A 19,676-nucleotide genomic window follows, 5' to 3' on the forward strand; every position below is an offset into this window, starting at 1 on the left:
GAGGCCTTTGGAATCCAAAGCCCCTGCATGCTGGATCTCCAGTTCCAGAATGGGGTGCTTTCCAGAGAACCATCTAAGAGGTATCTTCTCACTCAGGATTAAACCTGTTTGGTTGTCTTTACATGGTCACTAGCTTATTTTTCCACTGCCCTTAAGGAAAGGGTTCAAGATTCAATTTCATTTACTCTAAGGACCTATAGGGGGAAAAGAAGGGACTTCAGATCCAGTGTTGCTGGGAATATTCTGGGATGTCATCAAGCTGCCGCATCATCTTGAGGGTCTCCTTTATCCTGCAGGCACCAGAAAACTTTAAAATCGGTTCACTCCTCGGCCTCCTGGCTCCTCACTCCTGTGACACTCTGCCTACCATCCGTCAAGCAGCTGCTAGCTCCACTATTGGTTTGTTCTGTATAAGAGGTGAGGGAAAGATGAGAAACCCACAAATGAAGATACCTATTTTCTTTTGTTCTTGGATTTCCTCCTTGTCTCTCTCTCCCTCTCTCTCCCCAGTTCAGTCATTTCTGCATTCTAATGCTTTAATCATGTCACAGAATTCATCTATTGGATCTTTGCTCCCCAGGGGCTCTGTTTTTCTATTTTTAAAAACAAAGATAGTAATACCAAAGCATCATAAATGTCCATTGAGGTAGGTAAAATGTTTTGAGAGTGACCAATTTAAATCACTGAGCACTTGGGCATATTAGCAATGCTTCCTCTGTCATGTGGATTTCTTCAGGAGGAAATTTCACTAGTCTTATGATGCTAAGTGATTTTCAAAGTTATTTAGGAAAGACAAGTTTGGGGAGGTTTTTCCAGCTTCCAGAACAGGACCTCTACCTGCTCTCTAAGTGCTCTCTCTGCACGTGGAGTAGCAATATCAGGAAATGTAAGGAATTTTAAAACTTCAGTTCAGGCTGTAAACCAGCAAATCAGGGCCTTGCATCCACGTTAAATCAGCAGGTGCTTCCCAGAGGAGGGTCCTGCACTGTGCATGCACAGTTCTGCACAGCCTAGGCACGGCCGGAACGCTGGTCTAGGTTTAATGCCATCTCACACCTGTGTTCTGTTCCTCATTCTTTTGGATACTCAGAAAATGCTTATTAAGTCGTTTCCATGTGTCAAGCACTTCTCTGATGCTGGAGGCGCAGATATATTACAATTCTAAAATTCAGCTAAGAAAAGTATATTAAAGCCAAAAGTTGGAATTGGGGGTGGGGGAAGGGTTGGTTGGTTAGTGGAAAAGAAGAAAAAAAAAAAACTTCAGCCCATTCAAAGTACGTATGAAAGTCTTTGGGGATATGGGAAGATAATTCATTAAGATATATGCTTGTCCTAAGCCAGAAAATGAAAAATGAGTTAAGGAAGTAAGAACCAAGGGCCCATCCTACTAAGAGAAGTAACATGCCGGAGAGGAACCTCATAGGAAGAGAGGGATTTTAATTCTATTAGTGTTGTACCTACTCTTCCTTTAGCATACTTTATGTTCCTGAAACATGCGAAATTCGGGTTTTCAAATACTCTTTGTTAATCAGAAATCTCATACCTCATTATCTATGTTAACTCTTTTCCTTGATAGGTCAAATAAGCATGGCAGGGAGAAAGAATGTGATTATTAACCACCTGCTGAGTACGAGTAACTAGTGTGATGCTAAATTAAGTACCATTTAATGCTCAGTGTTGCGATGAGAGAGCTGAGGGTAAGAAATTTACCGGCTCCAAGAAGTAGTAGAGTTGGGCTGTGAGCCCAGGTCTGTCTGACTCCCAAGTCCCTGTGTTGCACTGGGCTAGGCTGCCTTCCACAGAAGGGCTCAGGTGTTAGTTTGCACAATTACCCTACATTCGAACAACAAACAGAAAATCGTTACCGTTTAGGTCTGAGTTTATAAATTGGTTTCAACCATCATTTACAAAGTTGCTGATGTTCCTATTGTAATAGATACCTTTCCGGTTCCCTTTTCCCCAAAGTGGCTTAGGGCTGAAGAGAACTCCCAGGAGAGACAGCAGTATAGCAGAATAGTGAGAGCCTAGTGTGTCAGACCAGGGTTCAAATTCTGACTCTCCTATTTTTAGTCACTGGATAACCATAGCCAAATGACTTTTTATCTCTCTGTCTCAGATTCCTCGTCTGCAAAAACAGGAGCGTCTACCTTAGATGATGTTTATGAGTAATAAATGAGATCATTGTACATAGAGTATTTAGCCTGGTGCCCAGCATGTAGAAACTACTCAATACGTATTTGCTCTTATGCCCACCCTCCCATCAGACAGGCTTTGGTGCATTTGTGAAAAGTATCCAGCAGCTGAATTAGTGTCATGTCAAAGTACAGCCAACCTCTTTAAACCCTATCAGGTCTTTGAACTCCTGCATCTGTCTCCCCTTGTGGATTTTAGGCACTCACCCAGAGGTGGAAAGACTGCAGGATCTGCAGGGAGGGCTACAGTGTGATGATGTGCAAGTCCAGATCAAGATTTCTTCTAAAATAGCAAAGGTAATAGATACAGAGGACTAGCCAAGGGATGTAAAGATGATTCTGGGTTGATTTCCAGTGAGTAAGCTGTATATGCCTCACTGCCAAGGAGAGCAACAATCTAGCCATTCTTTGTCCTATCATGTGTTAACCCTGAATATATGTGCCCAGTCAACATCTGCTACTGATCATTTCATGCTCTGGGAAATCTTATGAACCAAGCATCCCTCTTCAGGGTGAGGGAGGGAGGGGGATGGAGTAGAAGGAACAGGGACTTTGGAGTCTATCATATGATGCTGTGTGCACTTGAAGCCCATTCTCCTCGTTAAATATAATAATAATAATAACCTACCTCTCAGAGTTGTTGTGAGGATTAATCAATGAATTGATTCATTTATTCAATTGTTTACTCATTCACCTACCTAGCCCTATGCATCTACCATATGCTGGGCTTTGTTCTAGGCTGTAAGGATAGAAAAAGACACAGTGCTTGCCCTCAGTCATTATGACTATACACTTACAGAGATAAGTGAACTGTCTTGAGGACAGGGTGTCTCTTCCTAATTTGTAAAAGCCCCTTCTGAGCTCATGGTGTTTCTGCAAAAAGGAGCATGATAAGACTTATATTTCCAAAGGGTCATCTGGCTGCTGTGTTCAGACTACGATACAAGACAGCAAGAGTGAAATTAATGAGGTCAGTTTGGAGGAAACAACAAGAATCCAGGTGTGAGATTAGGTGGCTTGGACTAAGATGGCAGCAGCAGAGATGACAAGAAGGTGACCAGAATAAGGGAGAGAGAGAGGCCAGTTGGGAAGCATTGAGGAAACATATGTCAAATGCCTAAGAAAGTATCTGTTGCATAATAGGTGCTCAGAAACATGAGTTCCCCTCCTTTCTTTCTTCCTAAACCATCATCTATCCCAATGTGAGAAAAAAAAAAACAGATACCATTGAGTTTGGAGCCCAGACAGGAATTTGCTGTTACATAGAACAGATGTGGCAGTCTAGTTCCTTGATCTTAGAATCAAAATTACTCAGAAACTGGTTGAGACATGCACTTACTCATGAAAAGGGATTAATTTCCTTTCAAGAAGAGTTCTACCAAATATCAGTCATCAGGCCACTTAATGGAGGAAGAAGTCAGTTGTGAATAGAATTGTTGTCATACCTACAAACTGATCTTGCTTGGTTAAAGCCTCAGACAATGTTCCTAGAATTCATTCAAACTGCCAACCTTTCATGTCCCTGCCTGCCTTTTCATTGACCTGTATACACACACTCATAATCACGCACTTCTATCACCCATCTATGTAGTTCTTGTACTTAGAGATCAAAATGGCAAAGCTTTTATTTTCTAGATTTTTGTTGACTACTCTTAATTTTGAAACATGGAAGAGCAAAAGGCAGAACTCAATAATTCATACTTACATGGGTATTGTGATACAACTGGTATTGAACAGGGCCCTTAATACTTGGTGATAGATTTTCCTAAATTCTCAAGCCTTAACTATTCTTTGGAAGACTCAAGACATATTTCTGTGATATATGAAATGTATGTGAAAGTAATTTATATCATATAAATTGTTATGGAGTGGAGTGTGGAGCACACTATAACTTTCAAGTTTGGAGAAGTTGACTCAGCAGTCTTGGGATTCAATAAATATAGAATGATAAAAGGGTAACTCCAAGGAAAGTTTGCCTAGAGTTGCAGGGTAAAGTCTACGTCTGTTTTTATATTTTCTGTAGTTCCTATGGCCCAGTCATGTGCTGTTTGGAAATTCCAGTGGTTTCCAAAATCCTAAAACAATAGCAGCATGAAGTGAGGTAGTTGATAATATCAGTCTTTCCGGGTGCATTCTCAGATTGTCAGTAAACTAATCCCAACTGAAGAAATTCTAATGTTCCTGGAGGAAACCCTGGATGGTCTGGAGAGCCTTAACCCCACCTGTACACATGCCTGTGGCATATGGATGATCACGGTCCTGAAGGAGCAGGGAGCTGCTTTGGAAGAACAGGTGAGCTGACAGCCAGTTTGACCACTGAGCAGAGTTCTAACACTTCTGGAATGCCACGTTGGTTGCCACTTCTCAGCTTATCCTCTGATGGGCAACAGGCAAGAGCACACACAGCTTCAGGAGACCTCAACAGAGACCCAAGTTGTACATTAACAAACAGGTTCATGTTGAGTGCTTGTCCCACCCTGTTTCAATTGCCTCTCTAGTCTGTGACTTAAAACGACGACAACAACAACAAACAAACAAACTTTCCCAACTGTTGCTCTCTGGCCAGAGACAGCAACTCCAAACCAAGGGCATTTGGGTTCTGGAAAACTGGTTATTAGATCTGTAAGGAGGGGGTGCTCATGTGGATCATCTTTGGGATGGCCACTAAGGGCCAGTAGAGTTTCTACTCCCACTGCCACTCTTCAGGCTGCTCTTCCACACAACTTAGGGTTGGTTTTCTGGTAAGGAAGTCTGTCATTGGAGAACTGATTGGGGGAAAGTCCTCAATCCCTGCTATCAGCTGGAGAGTTAGAGTGAAGAGGATTTGAGTTCAGGAAGCTTGGTTAAGAGCTCCAAATGGAGATGCTCAATCCTCTCTCTTGAGGTCAGAAACAGAATTCAAGCAATTCAAAGATTAATAAGGAAAAAGAGAATCTTTAACTCAATGAAGGCACCTTAAGAGGAATAGTTGAAAGTTATGGTCCCCATATCCCAGGGTCAATCAACCATAAAGAATTCTCCAATGTATAACCTTTAGAAATTATTTCTGTGCTAATTATTCTCCAATCAGTTTTTTCAAAAACAGGTTGGTTTTTTTTTTTTTAAAGATTCACTTATTTCAGAGAGAGAGAGAAAGTGAACATGGGAGACGCAGAGGGAGAGAATCCCCAAGCAGACTCCCCGCTTAGCACAGAGCCAGACTCAAGGGTCCATCCCAGGATCCATGAGATCCTGACCTGAGCTGGAACCAAGAGCTGACACCCAACTGACTGAGCCACCCAGGAACACCCAAAAACACTTATTAAGTGCAGATTATGCCAATACCAGGCAGTAGGCTAGGCATTAGAGAATCAAAGTTTCATATATTTGGGATGTCATTGTATTTGTGTGTTTAGCACCAAAAAGGAGCAATAGGGACTGGAATCCTCTCCTAACATCATTGAGATGGGGCTCTGTGGCAATCATACTTGCCGGATATTTATGTTTAAGGAATTATAATTCAGAGAAAATTTTGTGTTTAACCTAAGAATGTCTATCCAAAATAAATAAGAGAAATATCTACTAGCAGCAAAGTTACTTCAGAAGAGAGATCTCCCTTCTCCACATCAAAAATCCAAATGTATAGTATCATTCTCTGCTGTCCACAGATTAACACCCAAATTTGGAAGGGTGACCTTCAGTGCTCTCTAGGATCTGGCTTCATATCTTCTATCAAGTTATCTTCTTTCATCACCCACATTTTCTCTGTGTTCCAAACTGGACATTCCCCTAATCCAGAAATCTTCACCATATTTGCGTGGGCCCATGCTCTCTTACTAATTTTTTATATAGATTTTTTTAGGGCCATTTAGATTCACAGTAAAATTGAGTAGATAGCCATAAACCTCCTCTGCCCCCACCACACACACACACACACACACACACACACACATCCTCTCTCACTATCAACACCCCACACCACAGTAGTACATTTGTTACAATCAGGGAACCTACACTGATACATCATTGTCACCCAAAGTCCATAGTTTCTATTAAGATTCATTCTTGGTGTTGACAAATGTATACTTGCATGTGTTCACCATTGCAGTAACATACAGAATAGTTTCACTGCTCTAAAAACCTGTGCTTCATCTATTCTCATGCTTTTTTCTTTTACAACTTTATCTGTATTCTTCTTTCTGATGAGGATGACTTTCCCTCCATCATCTCTACTTTGCCTTTTGAAATTGCTATATATCCTTCAAGACTCAGGCCAGATGTCCCTCCAAAGGGACCTCAGTTACTTCTGGATTTTCTGGATTGCCCTATCAATCCTGTGAACTTCCTATATACCATTTGCTACACACTGCCTTTTGCACAGGCCTTTGAGTATATGACTAACATCCTTTATTAGAACATTCATTCCTTTTGAGAGAGGGTTACATCTTATTCATCTTCGGTAAATTCCACACAACGTCTCTCACAGTATTTGGCATAAAGCAGCCTTTCACTAAATATTTGCTGCATTGATTTAAGAATAAATACCCAGTATAGCTATAATCCCCCTGAGTAAGAGATAGGCCATGTGTAGAATTGATTATTGTTTTCAACATTATTTATAATTCATCAACCACCCTTGAATAATATGCTGACTATATGAGTCCAGAGACATTCACGTAGAGGAAAAATGGCAACTCAATGTTTGATTTGGCCTTTTTTTTTTTTAAGCTGTTGGAGATCTTGAGCATGATTTATCATCACATGCCAGTCCTCAGACAAAAGGAGGAAAGCTTTCAGTTTATGCTGAAAGCCATCTCTCAGATAGCCAGCTTTCACATGGATGCAGTTGTTGCCAACCTTTTACAGAAGCCTCTGCCCTTCGACAGGTATATTCTAACATCTGGTCCCTTCTCCCAGGAAAGGCTACTCTGCATTGAGGAAGAAATTGTGGTTTGAGAGAAAGAAAGCAAAAACAAAGATTGAGAACATTTCATCTAAATAACAATTTCAAAAATGGTGTTTGAATCACAAGGAATGTTTTTCCAAGTGTTTTTCATAAACATGTCCTCATTAAATGATGAGATTTTTTTAAAAAAAATACACCATAGGAATAAGTATTAGAAAATGAGTATTTCTTCTCTTTCCGGTTGCCTAGAATACACCTATGTGAGAGGTTTCTGCTTTAATGGACATCAACAAACCTAAGTAACCCACGTCCAGAATGCTGGACTGTTAAATAACACATCCTTCTTATCGCCAGGCATATTGGCATCTCCATCTGTCCTTGAAATTTTGATTAGTCATAATGTGGTTTTAGAGAGGAGCAGATGAAAAAGCTCATATTCCAAGGAGTTGTTTCTCATCAGCTTCATGCCTTACCACCCTAGGGACACAAAGACACTGTGGAAAGCTCTGGCTGAGAACACAGCCTCCAGTGGGAAGCTCTTGAGAGCCCTAACAGACAAACTTGAGAATGAATTAGAAGATGACCTAGCCGGGGTGGAGGCGATTGCAGTGAGTTGGACAACCCATCACATACCTGGAATAGTGTCCCACTCCGTGGTCTGTCCTCACCTGGAATTTGGTGATGTGGCATTAATCATACATCTTCCCCTCTCACACCCTGATTTTAAATCAACTCCAGCTTGTATTGGACAAATATGGCAGTAATTTTGTCTGTGGCTATCACTTTTAGAAGCAAATTTCTCATCGTCCCAAAGAAAATCCATGATCTGTATTTCCAAATTGGTCTTCAAGATATCCAAAAGCACCCTTTTGAAAGACCTCAAGGCCAGAAAACTTTCATTTTACCTGGCCCGTCCCCCGTCCCCCTGCCCCTGGAATTTGGAGTTGCCCAACATGGCAGTCCTGAGAGAGAAACACTTTCTGAGCTGAGAAGTTTCCAGACAAATACGTCCTCTCTTTTCCAGCTATTTTTGGTTTTGTTTTGTTTTTTTCTTTTGTTTTGCTTTGTTTTCACCATGAGCGTGGTCAACCTAGAAAGCAATCCTTTGGGGAGAAAACAGACTTGAAGGTCAGCCCAGGGAGATGTCCTGGAGGAAAGGAGCCTGTGTGACCACAATGTCCTCTCTCCCCTCAGGTGGCCTGTGCTATGTATGAAGTGGTCTCAACAGGCACCCCTGTCACCAACTTGTACCCAGAGGTGTTCACTCTTCTCCTGAAGCTGGTGAGCTGCACCCTGGGTCAGAAAATGTCCACTGCCACCTGGAGCCGCAGGCGACGGGTGTTGCAGCAGGGAGAACAGCAGCAGACAGCAGACCCCTGCAGGTAAATGGCCTTCCTCAGTGTCCGGGTCCCAGACTCTAGGGGAAGAGCTGTGGAAGTCAGGGCCTCGGCCTGCTGCTGTGGCCTCCACTACCCCTGGGGAAGCAAGGCTCTCCTGCCCCTGAGCCAATCTCTGGGGTAGTTGCTCAGAATAACGACGAACAGCAGCTCTGTTTGCTTCCCCCAAGGGCCTCCTCTGTTTCATTTGTTTTCTCTCATTGAGACTGTTCAAGGAAAGCTGGAATTCTGCGATACTCAGGGCCACCAAGGAGAGCAGAAAAATAAAAATCAATACCATATTTTATCAAACTTAAGACATCACCGGTTGAGGGAAGCAAAATTATTTTATGTATTATAAAAAAAGAAAGAATCCCCAGCTAGGCCATGAATCAATGCTTTCTTATACTTTCAAATTTTTACTGTATATTTATTCAAAGAGCTCTTTTAAAATCTCTTTATCAGGTAGAGATTTTTATCCTCTATCGCAACATTCTGCCCCCTTGTCCTATGGCATATATTTTTATTCCGGTATCAAATCAGCCTTTTTAAAGAGATCCTAAACAGCCGTTAGGCCCCACACATGTAGTTCCATTAATACACGTCAGTTTACTAAAGAGACAAGAGTGTCAAGAGCCAAGCCTCAATCCACGCACATCCCCGTGCTCACACCAGTCACACTGACCACACCACAGCCTCTGCCGGGCCAACCACCGGAACACACCACTCATCGCAAGATGCACCCTATTTCCGAAGGCCTGTGTTAGAATCAGCAAAATACAGTATTTTGCACTTTCCATCCTGGGCTTTATTTTCTCGTGAGAGGTTGACAAGACTTTGTGGCCTTAGTTCCCATCATCTCCGTGCCCCCTCTGACCCTAGAGTGTGAGATCAGGTTGCCCATCTTGTCCCCTTGCACAGCGTCCGCTGATCCAAGAGTGAGGGAACCCTGAGGGGAACGGGAGGAACCGGGGGATCCACAATCCCCTGGGTGGGGCCGGCTTACTTTGAGACACCCACTGTCTCCTTCAGGCTCTCGACGGCAACCCTGAAGTGTGTGCAAGCCCAAGCCATGAAAGAGGGCCTTGCCAAGGAATCTGATGAGGGGGACAACTTATGGGCCCTCCTCAGCAGTCCTAGCACCCACCACGTAGGAGTGTGTGCACTGGCCAGGTAAGGGGCGGGCCTTCTAGAACTGGACACACAGGAGAAAACTAAGAATAGAGTAAAAACGCAGTGGAGGCAGCTTCCCTGGAAGCCGTGGGCCCACTGAGGGTTTGCCTGCAGTGCGGCAGAGAAAACAGGGAAGAGAGAGCGAAGGGAGGTGGGAAGGAGGGAGCAGCCCAGGTCCCACCACCCCCTCAAAATACCGGGATGCGGAGCACAGTTTTAGGAAAACGGCACCTCAGCAGGGCTCTTGGAAGGGCTACTGTAGGGTCGCAGCATTAGACTCCGGAGTATGTACAGGATGTTTGCTCTTCCACTGAACATCCCTTCTTAGATCATTTCTTTCCCTGAGGGAGAAATAGACTAAAATTTCCTCCATTGATTAGAAAGAAAAAAAAAAAAGTCTCTGCTACAGTTGGAGCCTTGCGTTTTCCAGGAGCATGGCCGTGTGGCAATATGGACTCATGCTGGACATCATGGAGCAACTGTTCTCCTCTCTCACCTCCTCCTCGGAGAACTACCGGATAACCGGCACAGCCTTCTTCTCTGAGGCAAGACAGAAGCTTCGCGTCGCTGCCCGGCAGCCTCTCCGGGTGTCCCTCGGGGGTTACTCTCGGGGTCAAGAGTTCAGTGGGCGCTGGAACCCCAGAAGGGGCCCCTGGGGGAAGCTTTGGTAGCAGAGAGATCCAGCCACTGCCAGATATGTGGCACCTGAGCAGGGAATGCCGGGGGACAAAGGACCCAGGCCCACTCTCCTCTTCGCTCTGGTCTGCAGAAACCAGGCCTCCCTGGGCAGAGAAGGCTGGAGAACCATTGCGACCGGGACAAAACAAATAGTACCCAACGGGTAGATCATTGTCCCCTCACACCCTGGCATAAAAAGGTTGTCCCAGGCGAATCAGAACAGGGACATTGTCAGGAACACTCTCGTTTTGCCATTTTTCCATTTGGATTAGAGAACGTCTTCTCAAGTGGGTGTTGTGGTCCCCGTCGCCATGTACCCTTGACCTGTGGGCCGCTGGCGCCTAGAGATTAGTTTGTGCAACTCTTGCTGACTCACTGAGGGCTTCTCCTCGCCCTGCTGCTCCTCTCCAAGTGTAGTTATGATGCTCTTGTCACTGTCAGGAAGGGAGGCCACTCCCTTTAACTAAAGGGCCAAGTGGTTGTTTTCAGCTCATGAAGGAGCCCATCCTTTGGAAGCATGGGAATCTACGGGAAGTGCTGATCCTCATGGACCAGAGTGCCTGGGACTCCAATGCCACTTTGAGGCAAATGGCCATCCGAGGACTTGGTAATACAGCTTCTGGAGCCCCTCACAAGGTAAAAGGAGTTTGGGAGGTGGGGTGAGGGGGGGGGGAGGGACATTTAAGTAGAGTTTAAAATTATTATTTACTAACCCACACCTCGTGGTTGCATAGAAATTAAGTAAAAAATCCAAATAAATTGCTACAGTGGTGTCTCTTGGGTTGAAGTACATGTGACCCTACCGGAATTCCAGTTTCCTTGTCTGCAGTCCCCTACCCTATCCCACATGCACATAGAACAGTTTTCAAGATTAAGAGGCCTTATTTCAAAACAGGTGAAGAAGCATAAGCAGATAATATTAGAATCTATCATCAGAGGCCTGTATCACCTGGCCCGCACCGAAGTCGTCTGTGAAAGCTTGAAGGCCCTAAAAAAGATCCTGGAGCTGCTCACAGACCGAGACGTGAGCTTCTACTTCAAAGAGATAGTGCTGCAAACAAGAACCTTCTTTGAAGACGTAAGTGAGCCCATTCAGGAATCTTCCCTCCCCAAAAGTGAGTGAACACAAAGATTCAGGTAGTGCTTACTGTAGCAAGCAATGTCGCCGTCCCATCTGTATTGCTTGGCCTTCCCCCTGGGGTCACCTGCACTCGGGTCCCCTTAACAGAGATCACTTGGACAATTCCTGTGCAGGCCCCTGGCTTCCTGGGTGTCTCTCTGCCCGAGGGTACTCTCTGGACTGGGAATCACGATCCCTCTGAGCAGGGTGGGCCAGACACGTTGGGGGAGAACCTTCAACCGATAAGAAACAAGTTGGCAAATAAACTGCCCGGCTTCCTCACCTAGCACAAGGATTGAGCCCCACTTGCCCATAGGGGTAAAAAACTCATTAGTACTCCCCTTTGTAGCTTTCCTCTTTTCAATCTCTCATTCCCATGAATTATGACAATATTCAACACAGAGCAAGGGCCCAAATAAAGGCCTGTCACCTCCAACACTCTTCTCCACATCTAAGACTCAAAGGTTCAAAATGCTTGTGTGTGGTTCATTTAATCCAGGAGGCAGTACCAACGATAGCCAGTGGGCCAAATCCTGCCCAGATCATCTTTTTGTAAATTAAGTTGTATTGGAACACAGCCATGCTCATTGGTTGCATATCGTCTATGGCTGCTTTCTCACTTCATCTGCAGGGTTGAATTAGTTGTTACAGAAACCATATGGCCCCCAAAGTCTAAATTATTTACTCTCTGGCCTTTTATGGAAAAAGCTTGCCAACCCCCAATCTAGTCAGTATCCTAGAAATTCATTTCAAAACAAGGTCAGTCTGTGACCCCAAGCAAAGGAAGGTCATTTTCCTTTATAGCTTCTGGAAGATTAGACTTCATTATTTATTTTTGGTTTATTCTCTGTCATCAGTGTAAAAACCTATTTATTTCACCTCCAACTTCCATCTATTTTTTTGTGATTGAAACCTGCTTCCTCATGTTGTGTTGTCAGAGGAGATGGAAGACTGCTGGTTTCTTCCTCTTAAACATTAACGCTTGATTAAATTACCTTTCTACCTGCTAGTCTCCAGACTGAAAAGTCTTCATTTCCTCCATTATTCATCATAAACCTAATTTTTCAGCTCTTTAAATATTTTACAAGCCAGTGACTGTGTTGTGTCTGTAGATGCGGCCTGCAAAGGATTGAATACAACCTAAAGAAAAATTACCTCTCAGGGCTGATTTTTTCCCTATTTATCCACTCCCATCTTTTTTTTTTTTTTTTTTTTTTTTTTTTTTTTATCTTGCCTTTTCTTCCTGACTCCTTGGCAATTTGTAATCATATAGGCCTCTAGATTTTAGTCTACTATACATGCCCGCAGTCAACAATTCTTCACTTTTGTATTTTTCAGTGTCCTTTATTTACTTGCTAGCCCAAACCCGGCCTTTGAGAGCAGCTTTCTGCTTGTTTTCAGCTACTTTTTCCAATGTATCAACATTCCTTTTAATTCTCTTCTTGTCCTCAAAACCACTTGCTTGGCTCCCACTCAATGTAGTATCTTCTGTAAAATAACAAAGATGTTCTTTTTTTCATTACACAGATAATTGATGGCAATCTTCAACAACAAAGGGCTGAAGTCGCCCCTACAGCGGCCCACCTGTTTGTTAGGTTCCCTGGGGTTGTTGTTAATCCAGGCATGATGATTCTCTTGGCTCCCAGCCTCCTCTAATCACCTACAAATTTTGTGATCAAGACAATGTTTCTCAGTCTCATGCAGAAGAAAAAAATCTCAAGTCCTCCAGGGTTGTTAGATTAGAATTTTCTCATTCCCAATAGGTACCAATTCCATCATATTTGTATAAAAGTGAAATTTGATAAAATTTAGGTCTTAGTTATGACATGCTATTTACTCTCTGCTAATGCTCTCTTCCCACAAATAAATTTAACTATACTTGATGAAACTTTGCCCCAGGGATGCCTGGGTGGTTCAATGGTTGAACATCTGCCTTAGGCTCAGGGCGTGATCCCGGGGTTCTGAGATCAAGTCGCGCATGGGGTTCCCCTTGCATGGAGCCTGCTTCCTCCTCTGCCTATGTCTCTGCCTCTCTTTCTGTGTGTCTCATGAATAAATAAATAAAATCTTTTTAAAAAAAAAATAAGAAAGAAACTTTGCCCCAGCAGTTTTCTATAGATTAAGCATACAATTCTGTAATCTCCAAATTTCTTCCCTCCTCCCTGTCTTTCAATATTTAAGCACTTTGTTGGAAGTCTCAAGACATGGTGACACTTCAATGAAATGGTAGAACAGAAAATATGGCTGCCGCCTCCCGCTCTGGGTTCGCCCATGCCTGTCCTCGTGCCGACCCTGTGCAGTCACCTTACTCACAAGACACTAAATTCTAGTATCCCTCCCAGCACCCACAACAAGTTCACTGCTTGTTTCCTGCCTTTTCCTATCATCCCTTGATCTATCATTAGGGCCTATCACCCCCTGATCTATCATTAGGGCCTATCACTTGATTCCAGAAAATTTTAAAGATTTTGAAAAAAACTAAATACCTTTCTACCTTTCTGTATTCTGTAATTGGTTTGTTTTCTTTCTCTAAAAAGAGACCTTTCAGGGCACCCAGCTGGCTCAGTCAGTAGAGATGCAACTCTTGATCTCAAAGTTAAGTTCAAGCCCCACACTGGGTGTGGAGATTACTTAAAAATAAAATATTTTTAAAAGAAATAAATATGCAAACAAATTGGGGCACCTGGGTGGCTCAGTTGGTTAAGCATCTGACTCTTGGTTTCGGCTCAGGTCAAGATCTCAGGGTCGTGGGATCCAGCCCCATCTTGGGCCACCACACTTAGCCCCACCCATGTGCACATGCTGTCTCTCTCAAACAAGGAAATAAAGAAATAAATAATCTTTTAAAATAAATAAATAGACCTTTTGAAAATGTATCCTGACCTCCTTCCTAGTACATTTAAACATTTCTACTTCTATTCCCGTTATACAAGCTCAAGTCTCATGTATTCATTGAACTTTTCTGGCCTTGTCCCAATCAACTGTCTCTATTTTTTCTGGAAGATCTTTATTAACTTCCTTTTCTTAGGGCATTTTTGTTTATGTGCCCATTTCTGACATATCTTACCTTGCTATCATAATTAATACTACTCTCTCTCCTTCCTCTCATATTCATGAGGATGCTTTTTGTTGGCCCTTGTTTATAGCAATAAATAATATTCTGCTACTCAGAACGACTTTTCCCTTCATTGTTCTGTCTTTTTATGGGTATTTTAAATAAGTTTGTTAGACCTGGAAGGAAAAAAAAGAAAGAAAAACCTCCAGAAAATCCTTCAGTGTTTTTAGAACTCTGAACAGTATCAGCAAAGTGTCTGGGAATAACAGGCGGCCATCTTTCTCCAACACCTCACCCTTTGGTCCTTAAAATCACTGCCTACCATTCCGGCCACACAACAAGCCAGGAAGCTCCAGAATTTCACATATGCAAGAGTAGGGCTAGGCACTTGTTTGTTTATTCTCTGTCTCTGAGACCCAGGGCCCAAATTTCTGAGCTGCATTTAATGCCACTGGAAAGTATCTGGGATCTTAGAGAAGAGTCTTAGGACTTGAGAAATTTAGATTAGAAGCCCCAGAATTCTAGACACAGTCAGGCTAATTCATACAAAATACATAATAAGCAGGAACCCTCGTTGGCCTTTTGCCACCAGTACTCCCTGTTTACCATACCTATGGTCTGTCTCCCCAGTAGCTACTCAAATGACAGAAACCAAGTCTCAGGCAGCCCCAGTGGCTCAGCAGTTTGGCGCCGCCTTCGGCCTGGGGTGTGATCCTGGGGACCTGGGATCAAGTCCCATGTCAGGCTCCCTGCATGGAGCCTGATTCTCTCCCTCTCCCTCTGCCTGTCTCTCTCTCTCTCTCTCTCTCTCTCTCTCTCTCTGCCATGAATAAATAAATAAATAATCTTTTTAAACATTTTAAAGAAACCAAGTCTCCAGCTCTAAAGCATCACTTAAACCTCAGACCAATTGTCATTTAAACTCACAGACTGTGAGTGCAGAGCTTCTGGAGAAGAAAGAGCGTTCTTGGTGCACACAGCGGCTGAGCCAAGAGCGCTCTGGTGCCTCCCTTTGCTGAAGTGGGGCAGGGTAGAGCTGGGGGTGGGGTGCCAACGGGGAGTGGCCTGTGAGGGGGACTCACGCACCACATGCATCTGTCGCCACAGGAGCAGGATGATGTGAGACTGACTGCCATCTTCTTATTTGAGAATCTGGCATCCCTAACAGGAAGAAGGTGGAAGATTTTTTTTGCGGAAGAAATAAAAAAGAGCATGATTTCATTCCTTCTCCACCTCTGGGATCCTAATCCCAAGATTGGAGCCGTAAGTGGCCCCTGCACTGACACCTGCCCTCTCCTTCCACCGCTGAGAAGTGTCAGTGAGTCAGGTCTGGCTGAACCAGAAGCCAGATCTGAGGCCACTTCTCTCAAGTGAACCCGAAAACCACTTCTTCAACCCTAGGTTCTTTCTTGCCCACTCTGTCTGAGCTTGCTCTTCCATCTTTGAAACTGGGAAGGTGGCAGCACTGACTTTAACCCCCTCGCATCACTGGTGTCCACTGCTCCCTCCCAGCCCCAGGCAGCATCCTTCCCTTCCAGAGGGCAGTCCAGTGTTAGGGGCAGTAACTCTAAATACTCTCTTTCTAGGCTTGCTGTGACGTCCTGATCATCTGCATCCCTTTTCTGGGTCTTCAGGAACTCTATGGGGTGTTAGATCATCTCCTTGATGGTCAGGATCTACCACGGGCCAGGGATTTCTACAGGCAATTCTGTGTGAAACTGGTGAGCGTGCAGTAAATGCTGCCTGCGAAAGCGCAGCCCGGAGTCCAGGCAAATCCCAGAAAGGCAAACAACACAGGGAGGGATGTCTGGCCCTCGCCAGAACTGTCCTGCAGGGATAGCAATGATTCCTTGTGTCCTGCCCCATTACCCTCAGCTCTTTCCCAAGTCCTGACTGGGATCTGTTCTCTGAGATTCCTGAAACACAGCTGCTGATAGTCTCACAAGCCCCAGTACTTTTCTGATGAAAATTGGGTTTGAAATAACCATAAGACATCTTCCAGTAGAATAATTAATGGCTGTGTGAGCCTTCACTGGCCTTTAGTTTCCCTTCGTGGGACCTACAGGATGCCAAATTCCATAAAGGGTCACTTCCCAGTTGTCTTCTCTGTAACGTACTTCTCTTTCAGGCAAGGAAAAACCAGGAAATCCTGTGGATCCTCCACACCCACTCATTCACCTTCTTCAGCAGCAGTTGGGAGATGATCCGGAGTGCTGCAGTCAAGCTCACAGGTGAGGGCCTGGCTGCACTCCCTACTCAGAGGTGTCTGCTCCTTCCCATCTAGTTTTGCTTCAAATGGAAGCTACTCCACCATGAACGTGGGAATGACTGGGATGACAAAAAGAAAAAAAAAGTGCCAAAAAGGAATTAATTTTGCATCTTGGAGTATCTTCCCTCAAAGGAAGCTGTTCTCTTTTGCAAATGAAAACTTGTAACATCTTCTAACTTCCCAATACCCTCTCTCTTCCCGTTAGACCCTCCTACCTCGTGGGCCTTCCATGCTTCTTCTGGTTCCAAGTCACGGCTCTTTCCTTTGCCAAAGTCTTTGCCCTCAGCCTGCTGCCATGCCAAAATGCTTCCTTTGCATCATCCCTTAACATAAGCCATACTAAACCTCCTAAGCTCAATTGAAGCTGAGTTTTAGCAGCAACATGATACAAGTGGAAAGTGTGTTGGTGAGGAGACCAGCAGACTTTGGCTCGGCTATATGATTCTGGACAATTCACTTAACCTGTTTGATCTATAAAATAAAAGAGGAATGTAATTGAACCCCTGAGGATCCTTCTATTATGAAATTCTAAATATTATAATGACACCTAGTCCAACTAATCCAGCCCGCCATGAACTGGCTTACTCTCTTGGCCACCTTTAAGACTGAGTTAAAACCTAAGAATTTCTTCTTGGATCACATATATGATCCCTCCAGCTGCACTGTAAATTTTTTGAAGACAAAGATCATATCTTACACTCTTGAAACCCTGACAACAACTGGCACCCCCTGAGAGGACACTGCATGATCTTTTCCAAATACACCTTGGGTGAGGGACCACTTCCAGACATGGCTCTCAAGACCCAAGAGACATCACCCTGACATCATCCCGGGGTCACAAAAAGAGTCATATAGTTTGCTCATTCACTAGCCAGACCACTTAACTTCTGACCAGGTGCAGAGTCTGACCTGACCCACTATTCATGGCCTCTTCCTCATGATGAAGTTAGTATCTGTTTTTCCTGTTGATTTTAGATGCCATCGTCCTCAATTTGACCAACCGATATATGCAGTTATTAGACAAAGAACAACTGACCACACGTGAGTACCAAGCCTAGGTTCTGCACAACATATTGTTAGAGAAATGCCTTTGAGAAAAAGAAGCTAATGCTGCACCAAGTTCCATGTTAGCCCAGAAACTGAAAATCATAGTACCCCATTATCATCTCTAATGCCCCCTAGATACTGGAATTTCTCCAGTATAAAGCAACCCCCAGCTCCAGCCCTTTGCAGGTGTCATTCCCAACAGGCTGTTATTTTCCAATTGTCTATAAACCTAATGATTAAACGGTCAGGATCTTCTCTTCCCTTATTTCAAAGTTAAAATAGATTCTCAGCTTGCAGATCCAAATCCTACCCATTGGGATAGAATGTGAGCATGGAATCCTGAGCTCCATGTAGAGCTGACCCCCAACATGGAGCCTCACAGTGTGACATAGGTTGGCTTTCTTCGTTCACTGAACTTTGCTCTTCTATTTCAGGGCTCCAGGCACTTCGGCAAGACCCCTGTATCAGTGTCCAGAGAGCAGCTGAAGCTGCCTTGCAGACCCTCCTGAGAAAATGTAAAGAGACAAGCATCCTTCTGTAAGCCACAAGGAAATAAAGTGCCAGACTTTTTCTACAACTGACTCCTGTCTTCATCCTCACCACCTACAAATTTGCAGTATCTTGAGGGATGCTAGCATGAGGATCTTGAAATGATGATATATTCCTTACCCTTCAGAGTCTCCTTGCCAACTTCCATTAGTAAAAAGTAAATCCCACAAATTCACGTGAGGGATAACCTGTGATTTGAGTGGTACCGGCCACATAGCTTGCAAGGTTACCCTTCTATCTTATGAGGCTTATGTCCCAGCAGATATCTTGAAATGACAGCACCTGAAACAATTCCACTGCCATTAAGAAGAGGGCCACTGTTATTTGCACACATAGCCCTGTCCTTTATCTCTGCCAGCCTTGATAATTCAAGGCTGAATTACTACTCACACTTTCTACTTTCTAAAAAGCAGTGTTATGATAAACTTTAATCTGCGTGTTCTTTCTCAGGTTGTAATTTTTGTTTTGAGACTATGTCAAGTACTTTTCTACAAAAGACCCACCCAGACATTGTATTAAATCTCATGGTTTCCTTTCTATTGTTATCCCAGAGCATTTGAATGGCCTGTGTACGTGGGTGTGTTTGTGTGTGTGTGTGCATGTGTGCACATGCAAGTGTTAACCTTCTTCACGGCATCTGAGTCATAACTTCTTTTTTTCACAATGCCTGCCTGAAATGTTACACACATGGCATTATGTACATAACAAGAAGTTTCTAACACAAGAAGAGCGAAGCCTGGCACTTGTCGAACACCATTACCATCATGATAACCATTAGCAACATTATTAAATTGATGCATCCCTTTATAAATTCCTATTAGCTATATTCTCATATCTTCATCGTCAATGTCTTTGGGGAAGCATCTTTTCCTACAAGACCTTCTACGGACCAAAGGATTTTTTAGGTCAGAGAATTTAGGCCAGAGTCCATTTATTCATTCATTTAACAAATCCTTACTGAGTGCCTAAAATGTATAAGACACTGTTATAGCCATCAGGGCTATGACTATGAAGGAAAAAAAATAGAAAAATTCCACCATCGTGGAACTGAATGCTATGAACTCTGCCTATAAATTCCAGAGGATGGGATGCCTGGGTAGCTCAGGCCTTGTCTGCCTTCGGCTCAGGGCGTGATCCCAAGGTCCCAGGATCGAGTTCCACATTGGGTTCCCCTCGAGGAGCCTGCTTCTCCCTCTGTTTATGTCTCTACCTCTCTCTTTCATGAATAAATAAATAAATCTTTTTTTAAAAATTCCAGAATATGGAGCTAACCTCCAAGATGGCCCTCAGTGATTCTTGCTTCTGGAATCCATGTAGTCCTCTCCCACAATG

The 19,676-nt window shown here is 43.7% G+C and overlaps 1 protein-coding gene across 1 annotated transcript in view; it reads left to right on the plus strand.

Annotated features, from left to right (window-relative positions):
• Positions 1–18,367, plus strand: part of MROH2B (maestro heat like repeat family member 2B) — a 61,410-nt gene extending 43,043 nt beyond the window's left edge. Inside the window, exons 28-42 of the mRNA XM_026016730.2 lie at positions 297–417; positions 2,392–2,489; positions 4,332–4,484; positions 6,900–7,057; positions 7,559–7,685; positions 8,272–8,459; positions 9,486–9,626; positions 10,057–10,171; positions 10,794–10,940; positions 11,200–11,382; positions 15,587–15,742; positions 16,066–16,200; positions 16,608–16,710; positions 17,724–17,789; positions 18,230–18,367. Of these exons, the coding sequence (XP_025872515.1) occupies positions 297–417; positions 2,392–2,489; positions 4,332–4,484; positions 6,900–7,057; positions 7,559–7,685; positions 8,272–8,459; positions 9,486–9,626; positions 10,057–10,171; positions 10,794–10,940; positions 11,200–11,382; positions 15,587–15,742; positions 16,066–16,200; positions 16,608–16,710; positions 17,724–17,789; positions 18,230–18,336 (1,998 nt within the window). The 3' untranslated portion in view covers positions 18,337–18,367. The remainder of the gene's footprint in view (positions 1–296; positions 418–2,391; positions 2,490–4,331; positions 4,485–6,899; positions 7,058–7,558; positions 7,686–8,271; positions 8,460–9,485; positions 9,627–10,056; positions 10,172–10,793; positions 10,941–11,199; positions 11,383–15,586; positions 15,743–16,065; positions 16,201–16,607; positions 16,711–17,723; positions 17,790–18,229) is intronic.
• The last annotated feature ends 1,309 nt before the right edge of the window (positions 18,368–19,676 follow it).

Source organism: Vulpes vulpes, chromosome 4 (genome assembly GCF_048418805.1).
Source record: "Vulpes vulpes isolate BD-2025 chromosome 4, VulVul3, whole genome shotgun sequence".
NCBI lineage: Eukaryota > Metazoa > Chordata > Mammalia > Carnivora > Canidae > Vulpes > Vulpes vulpes.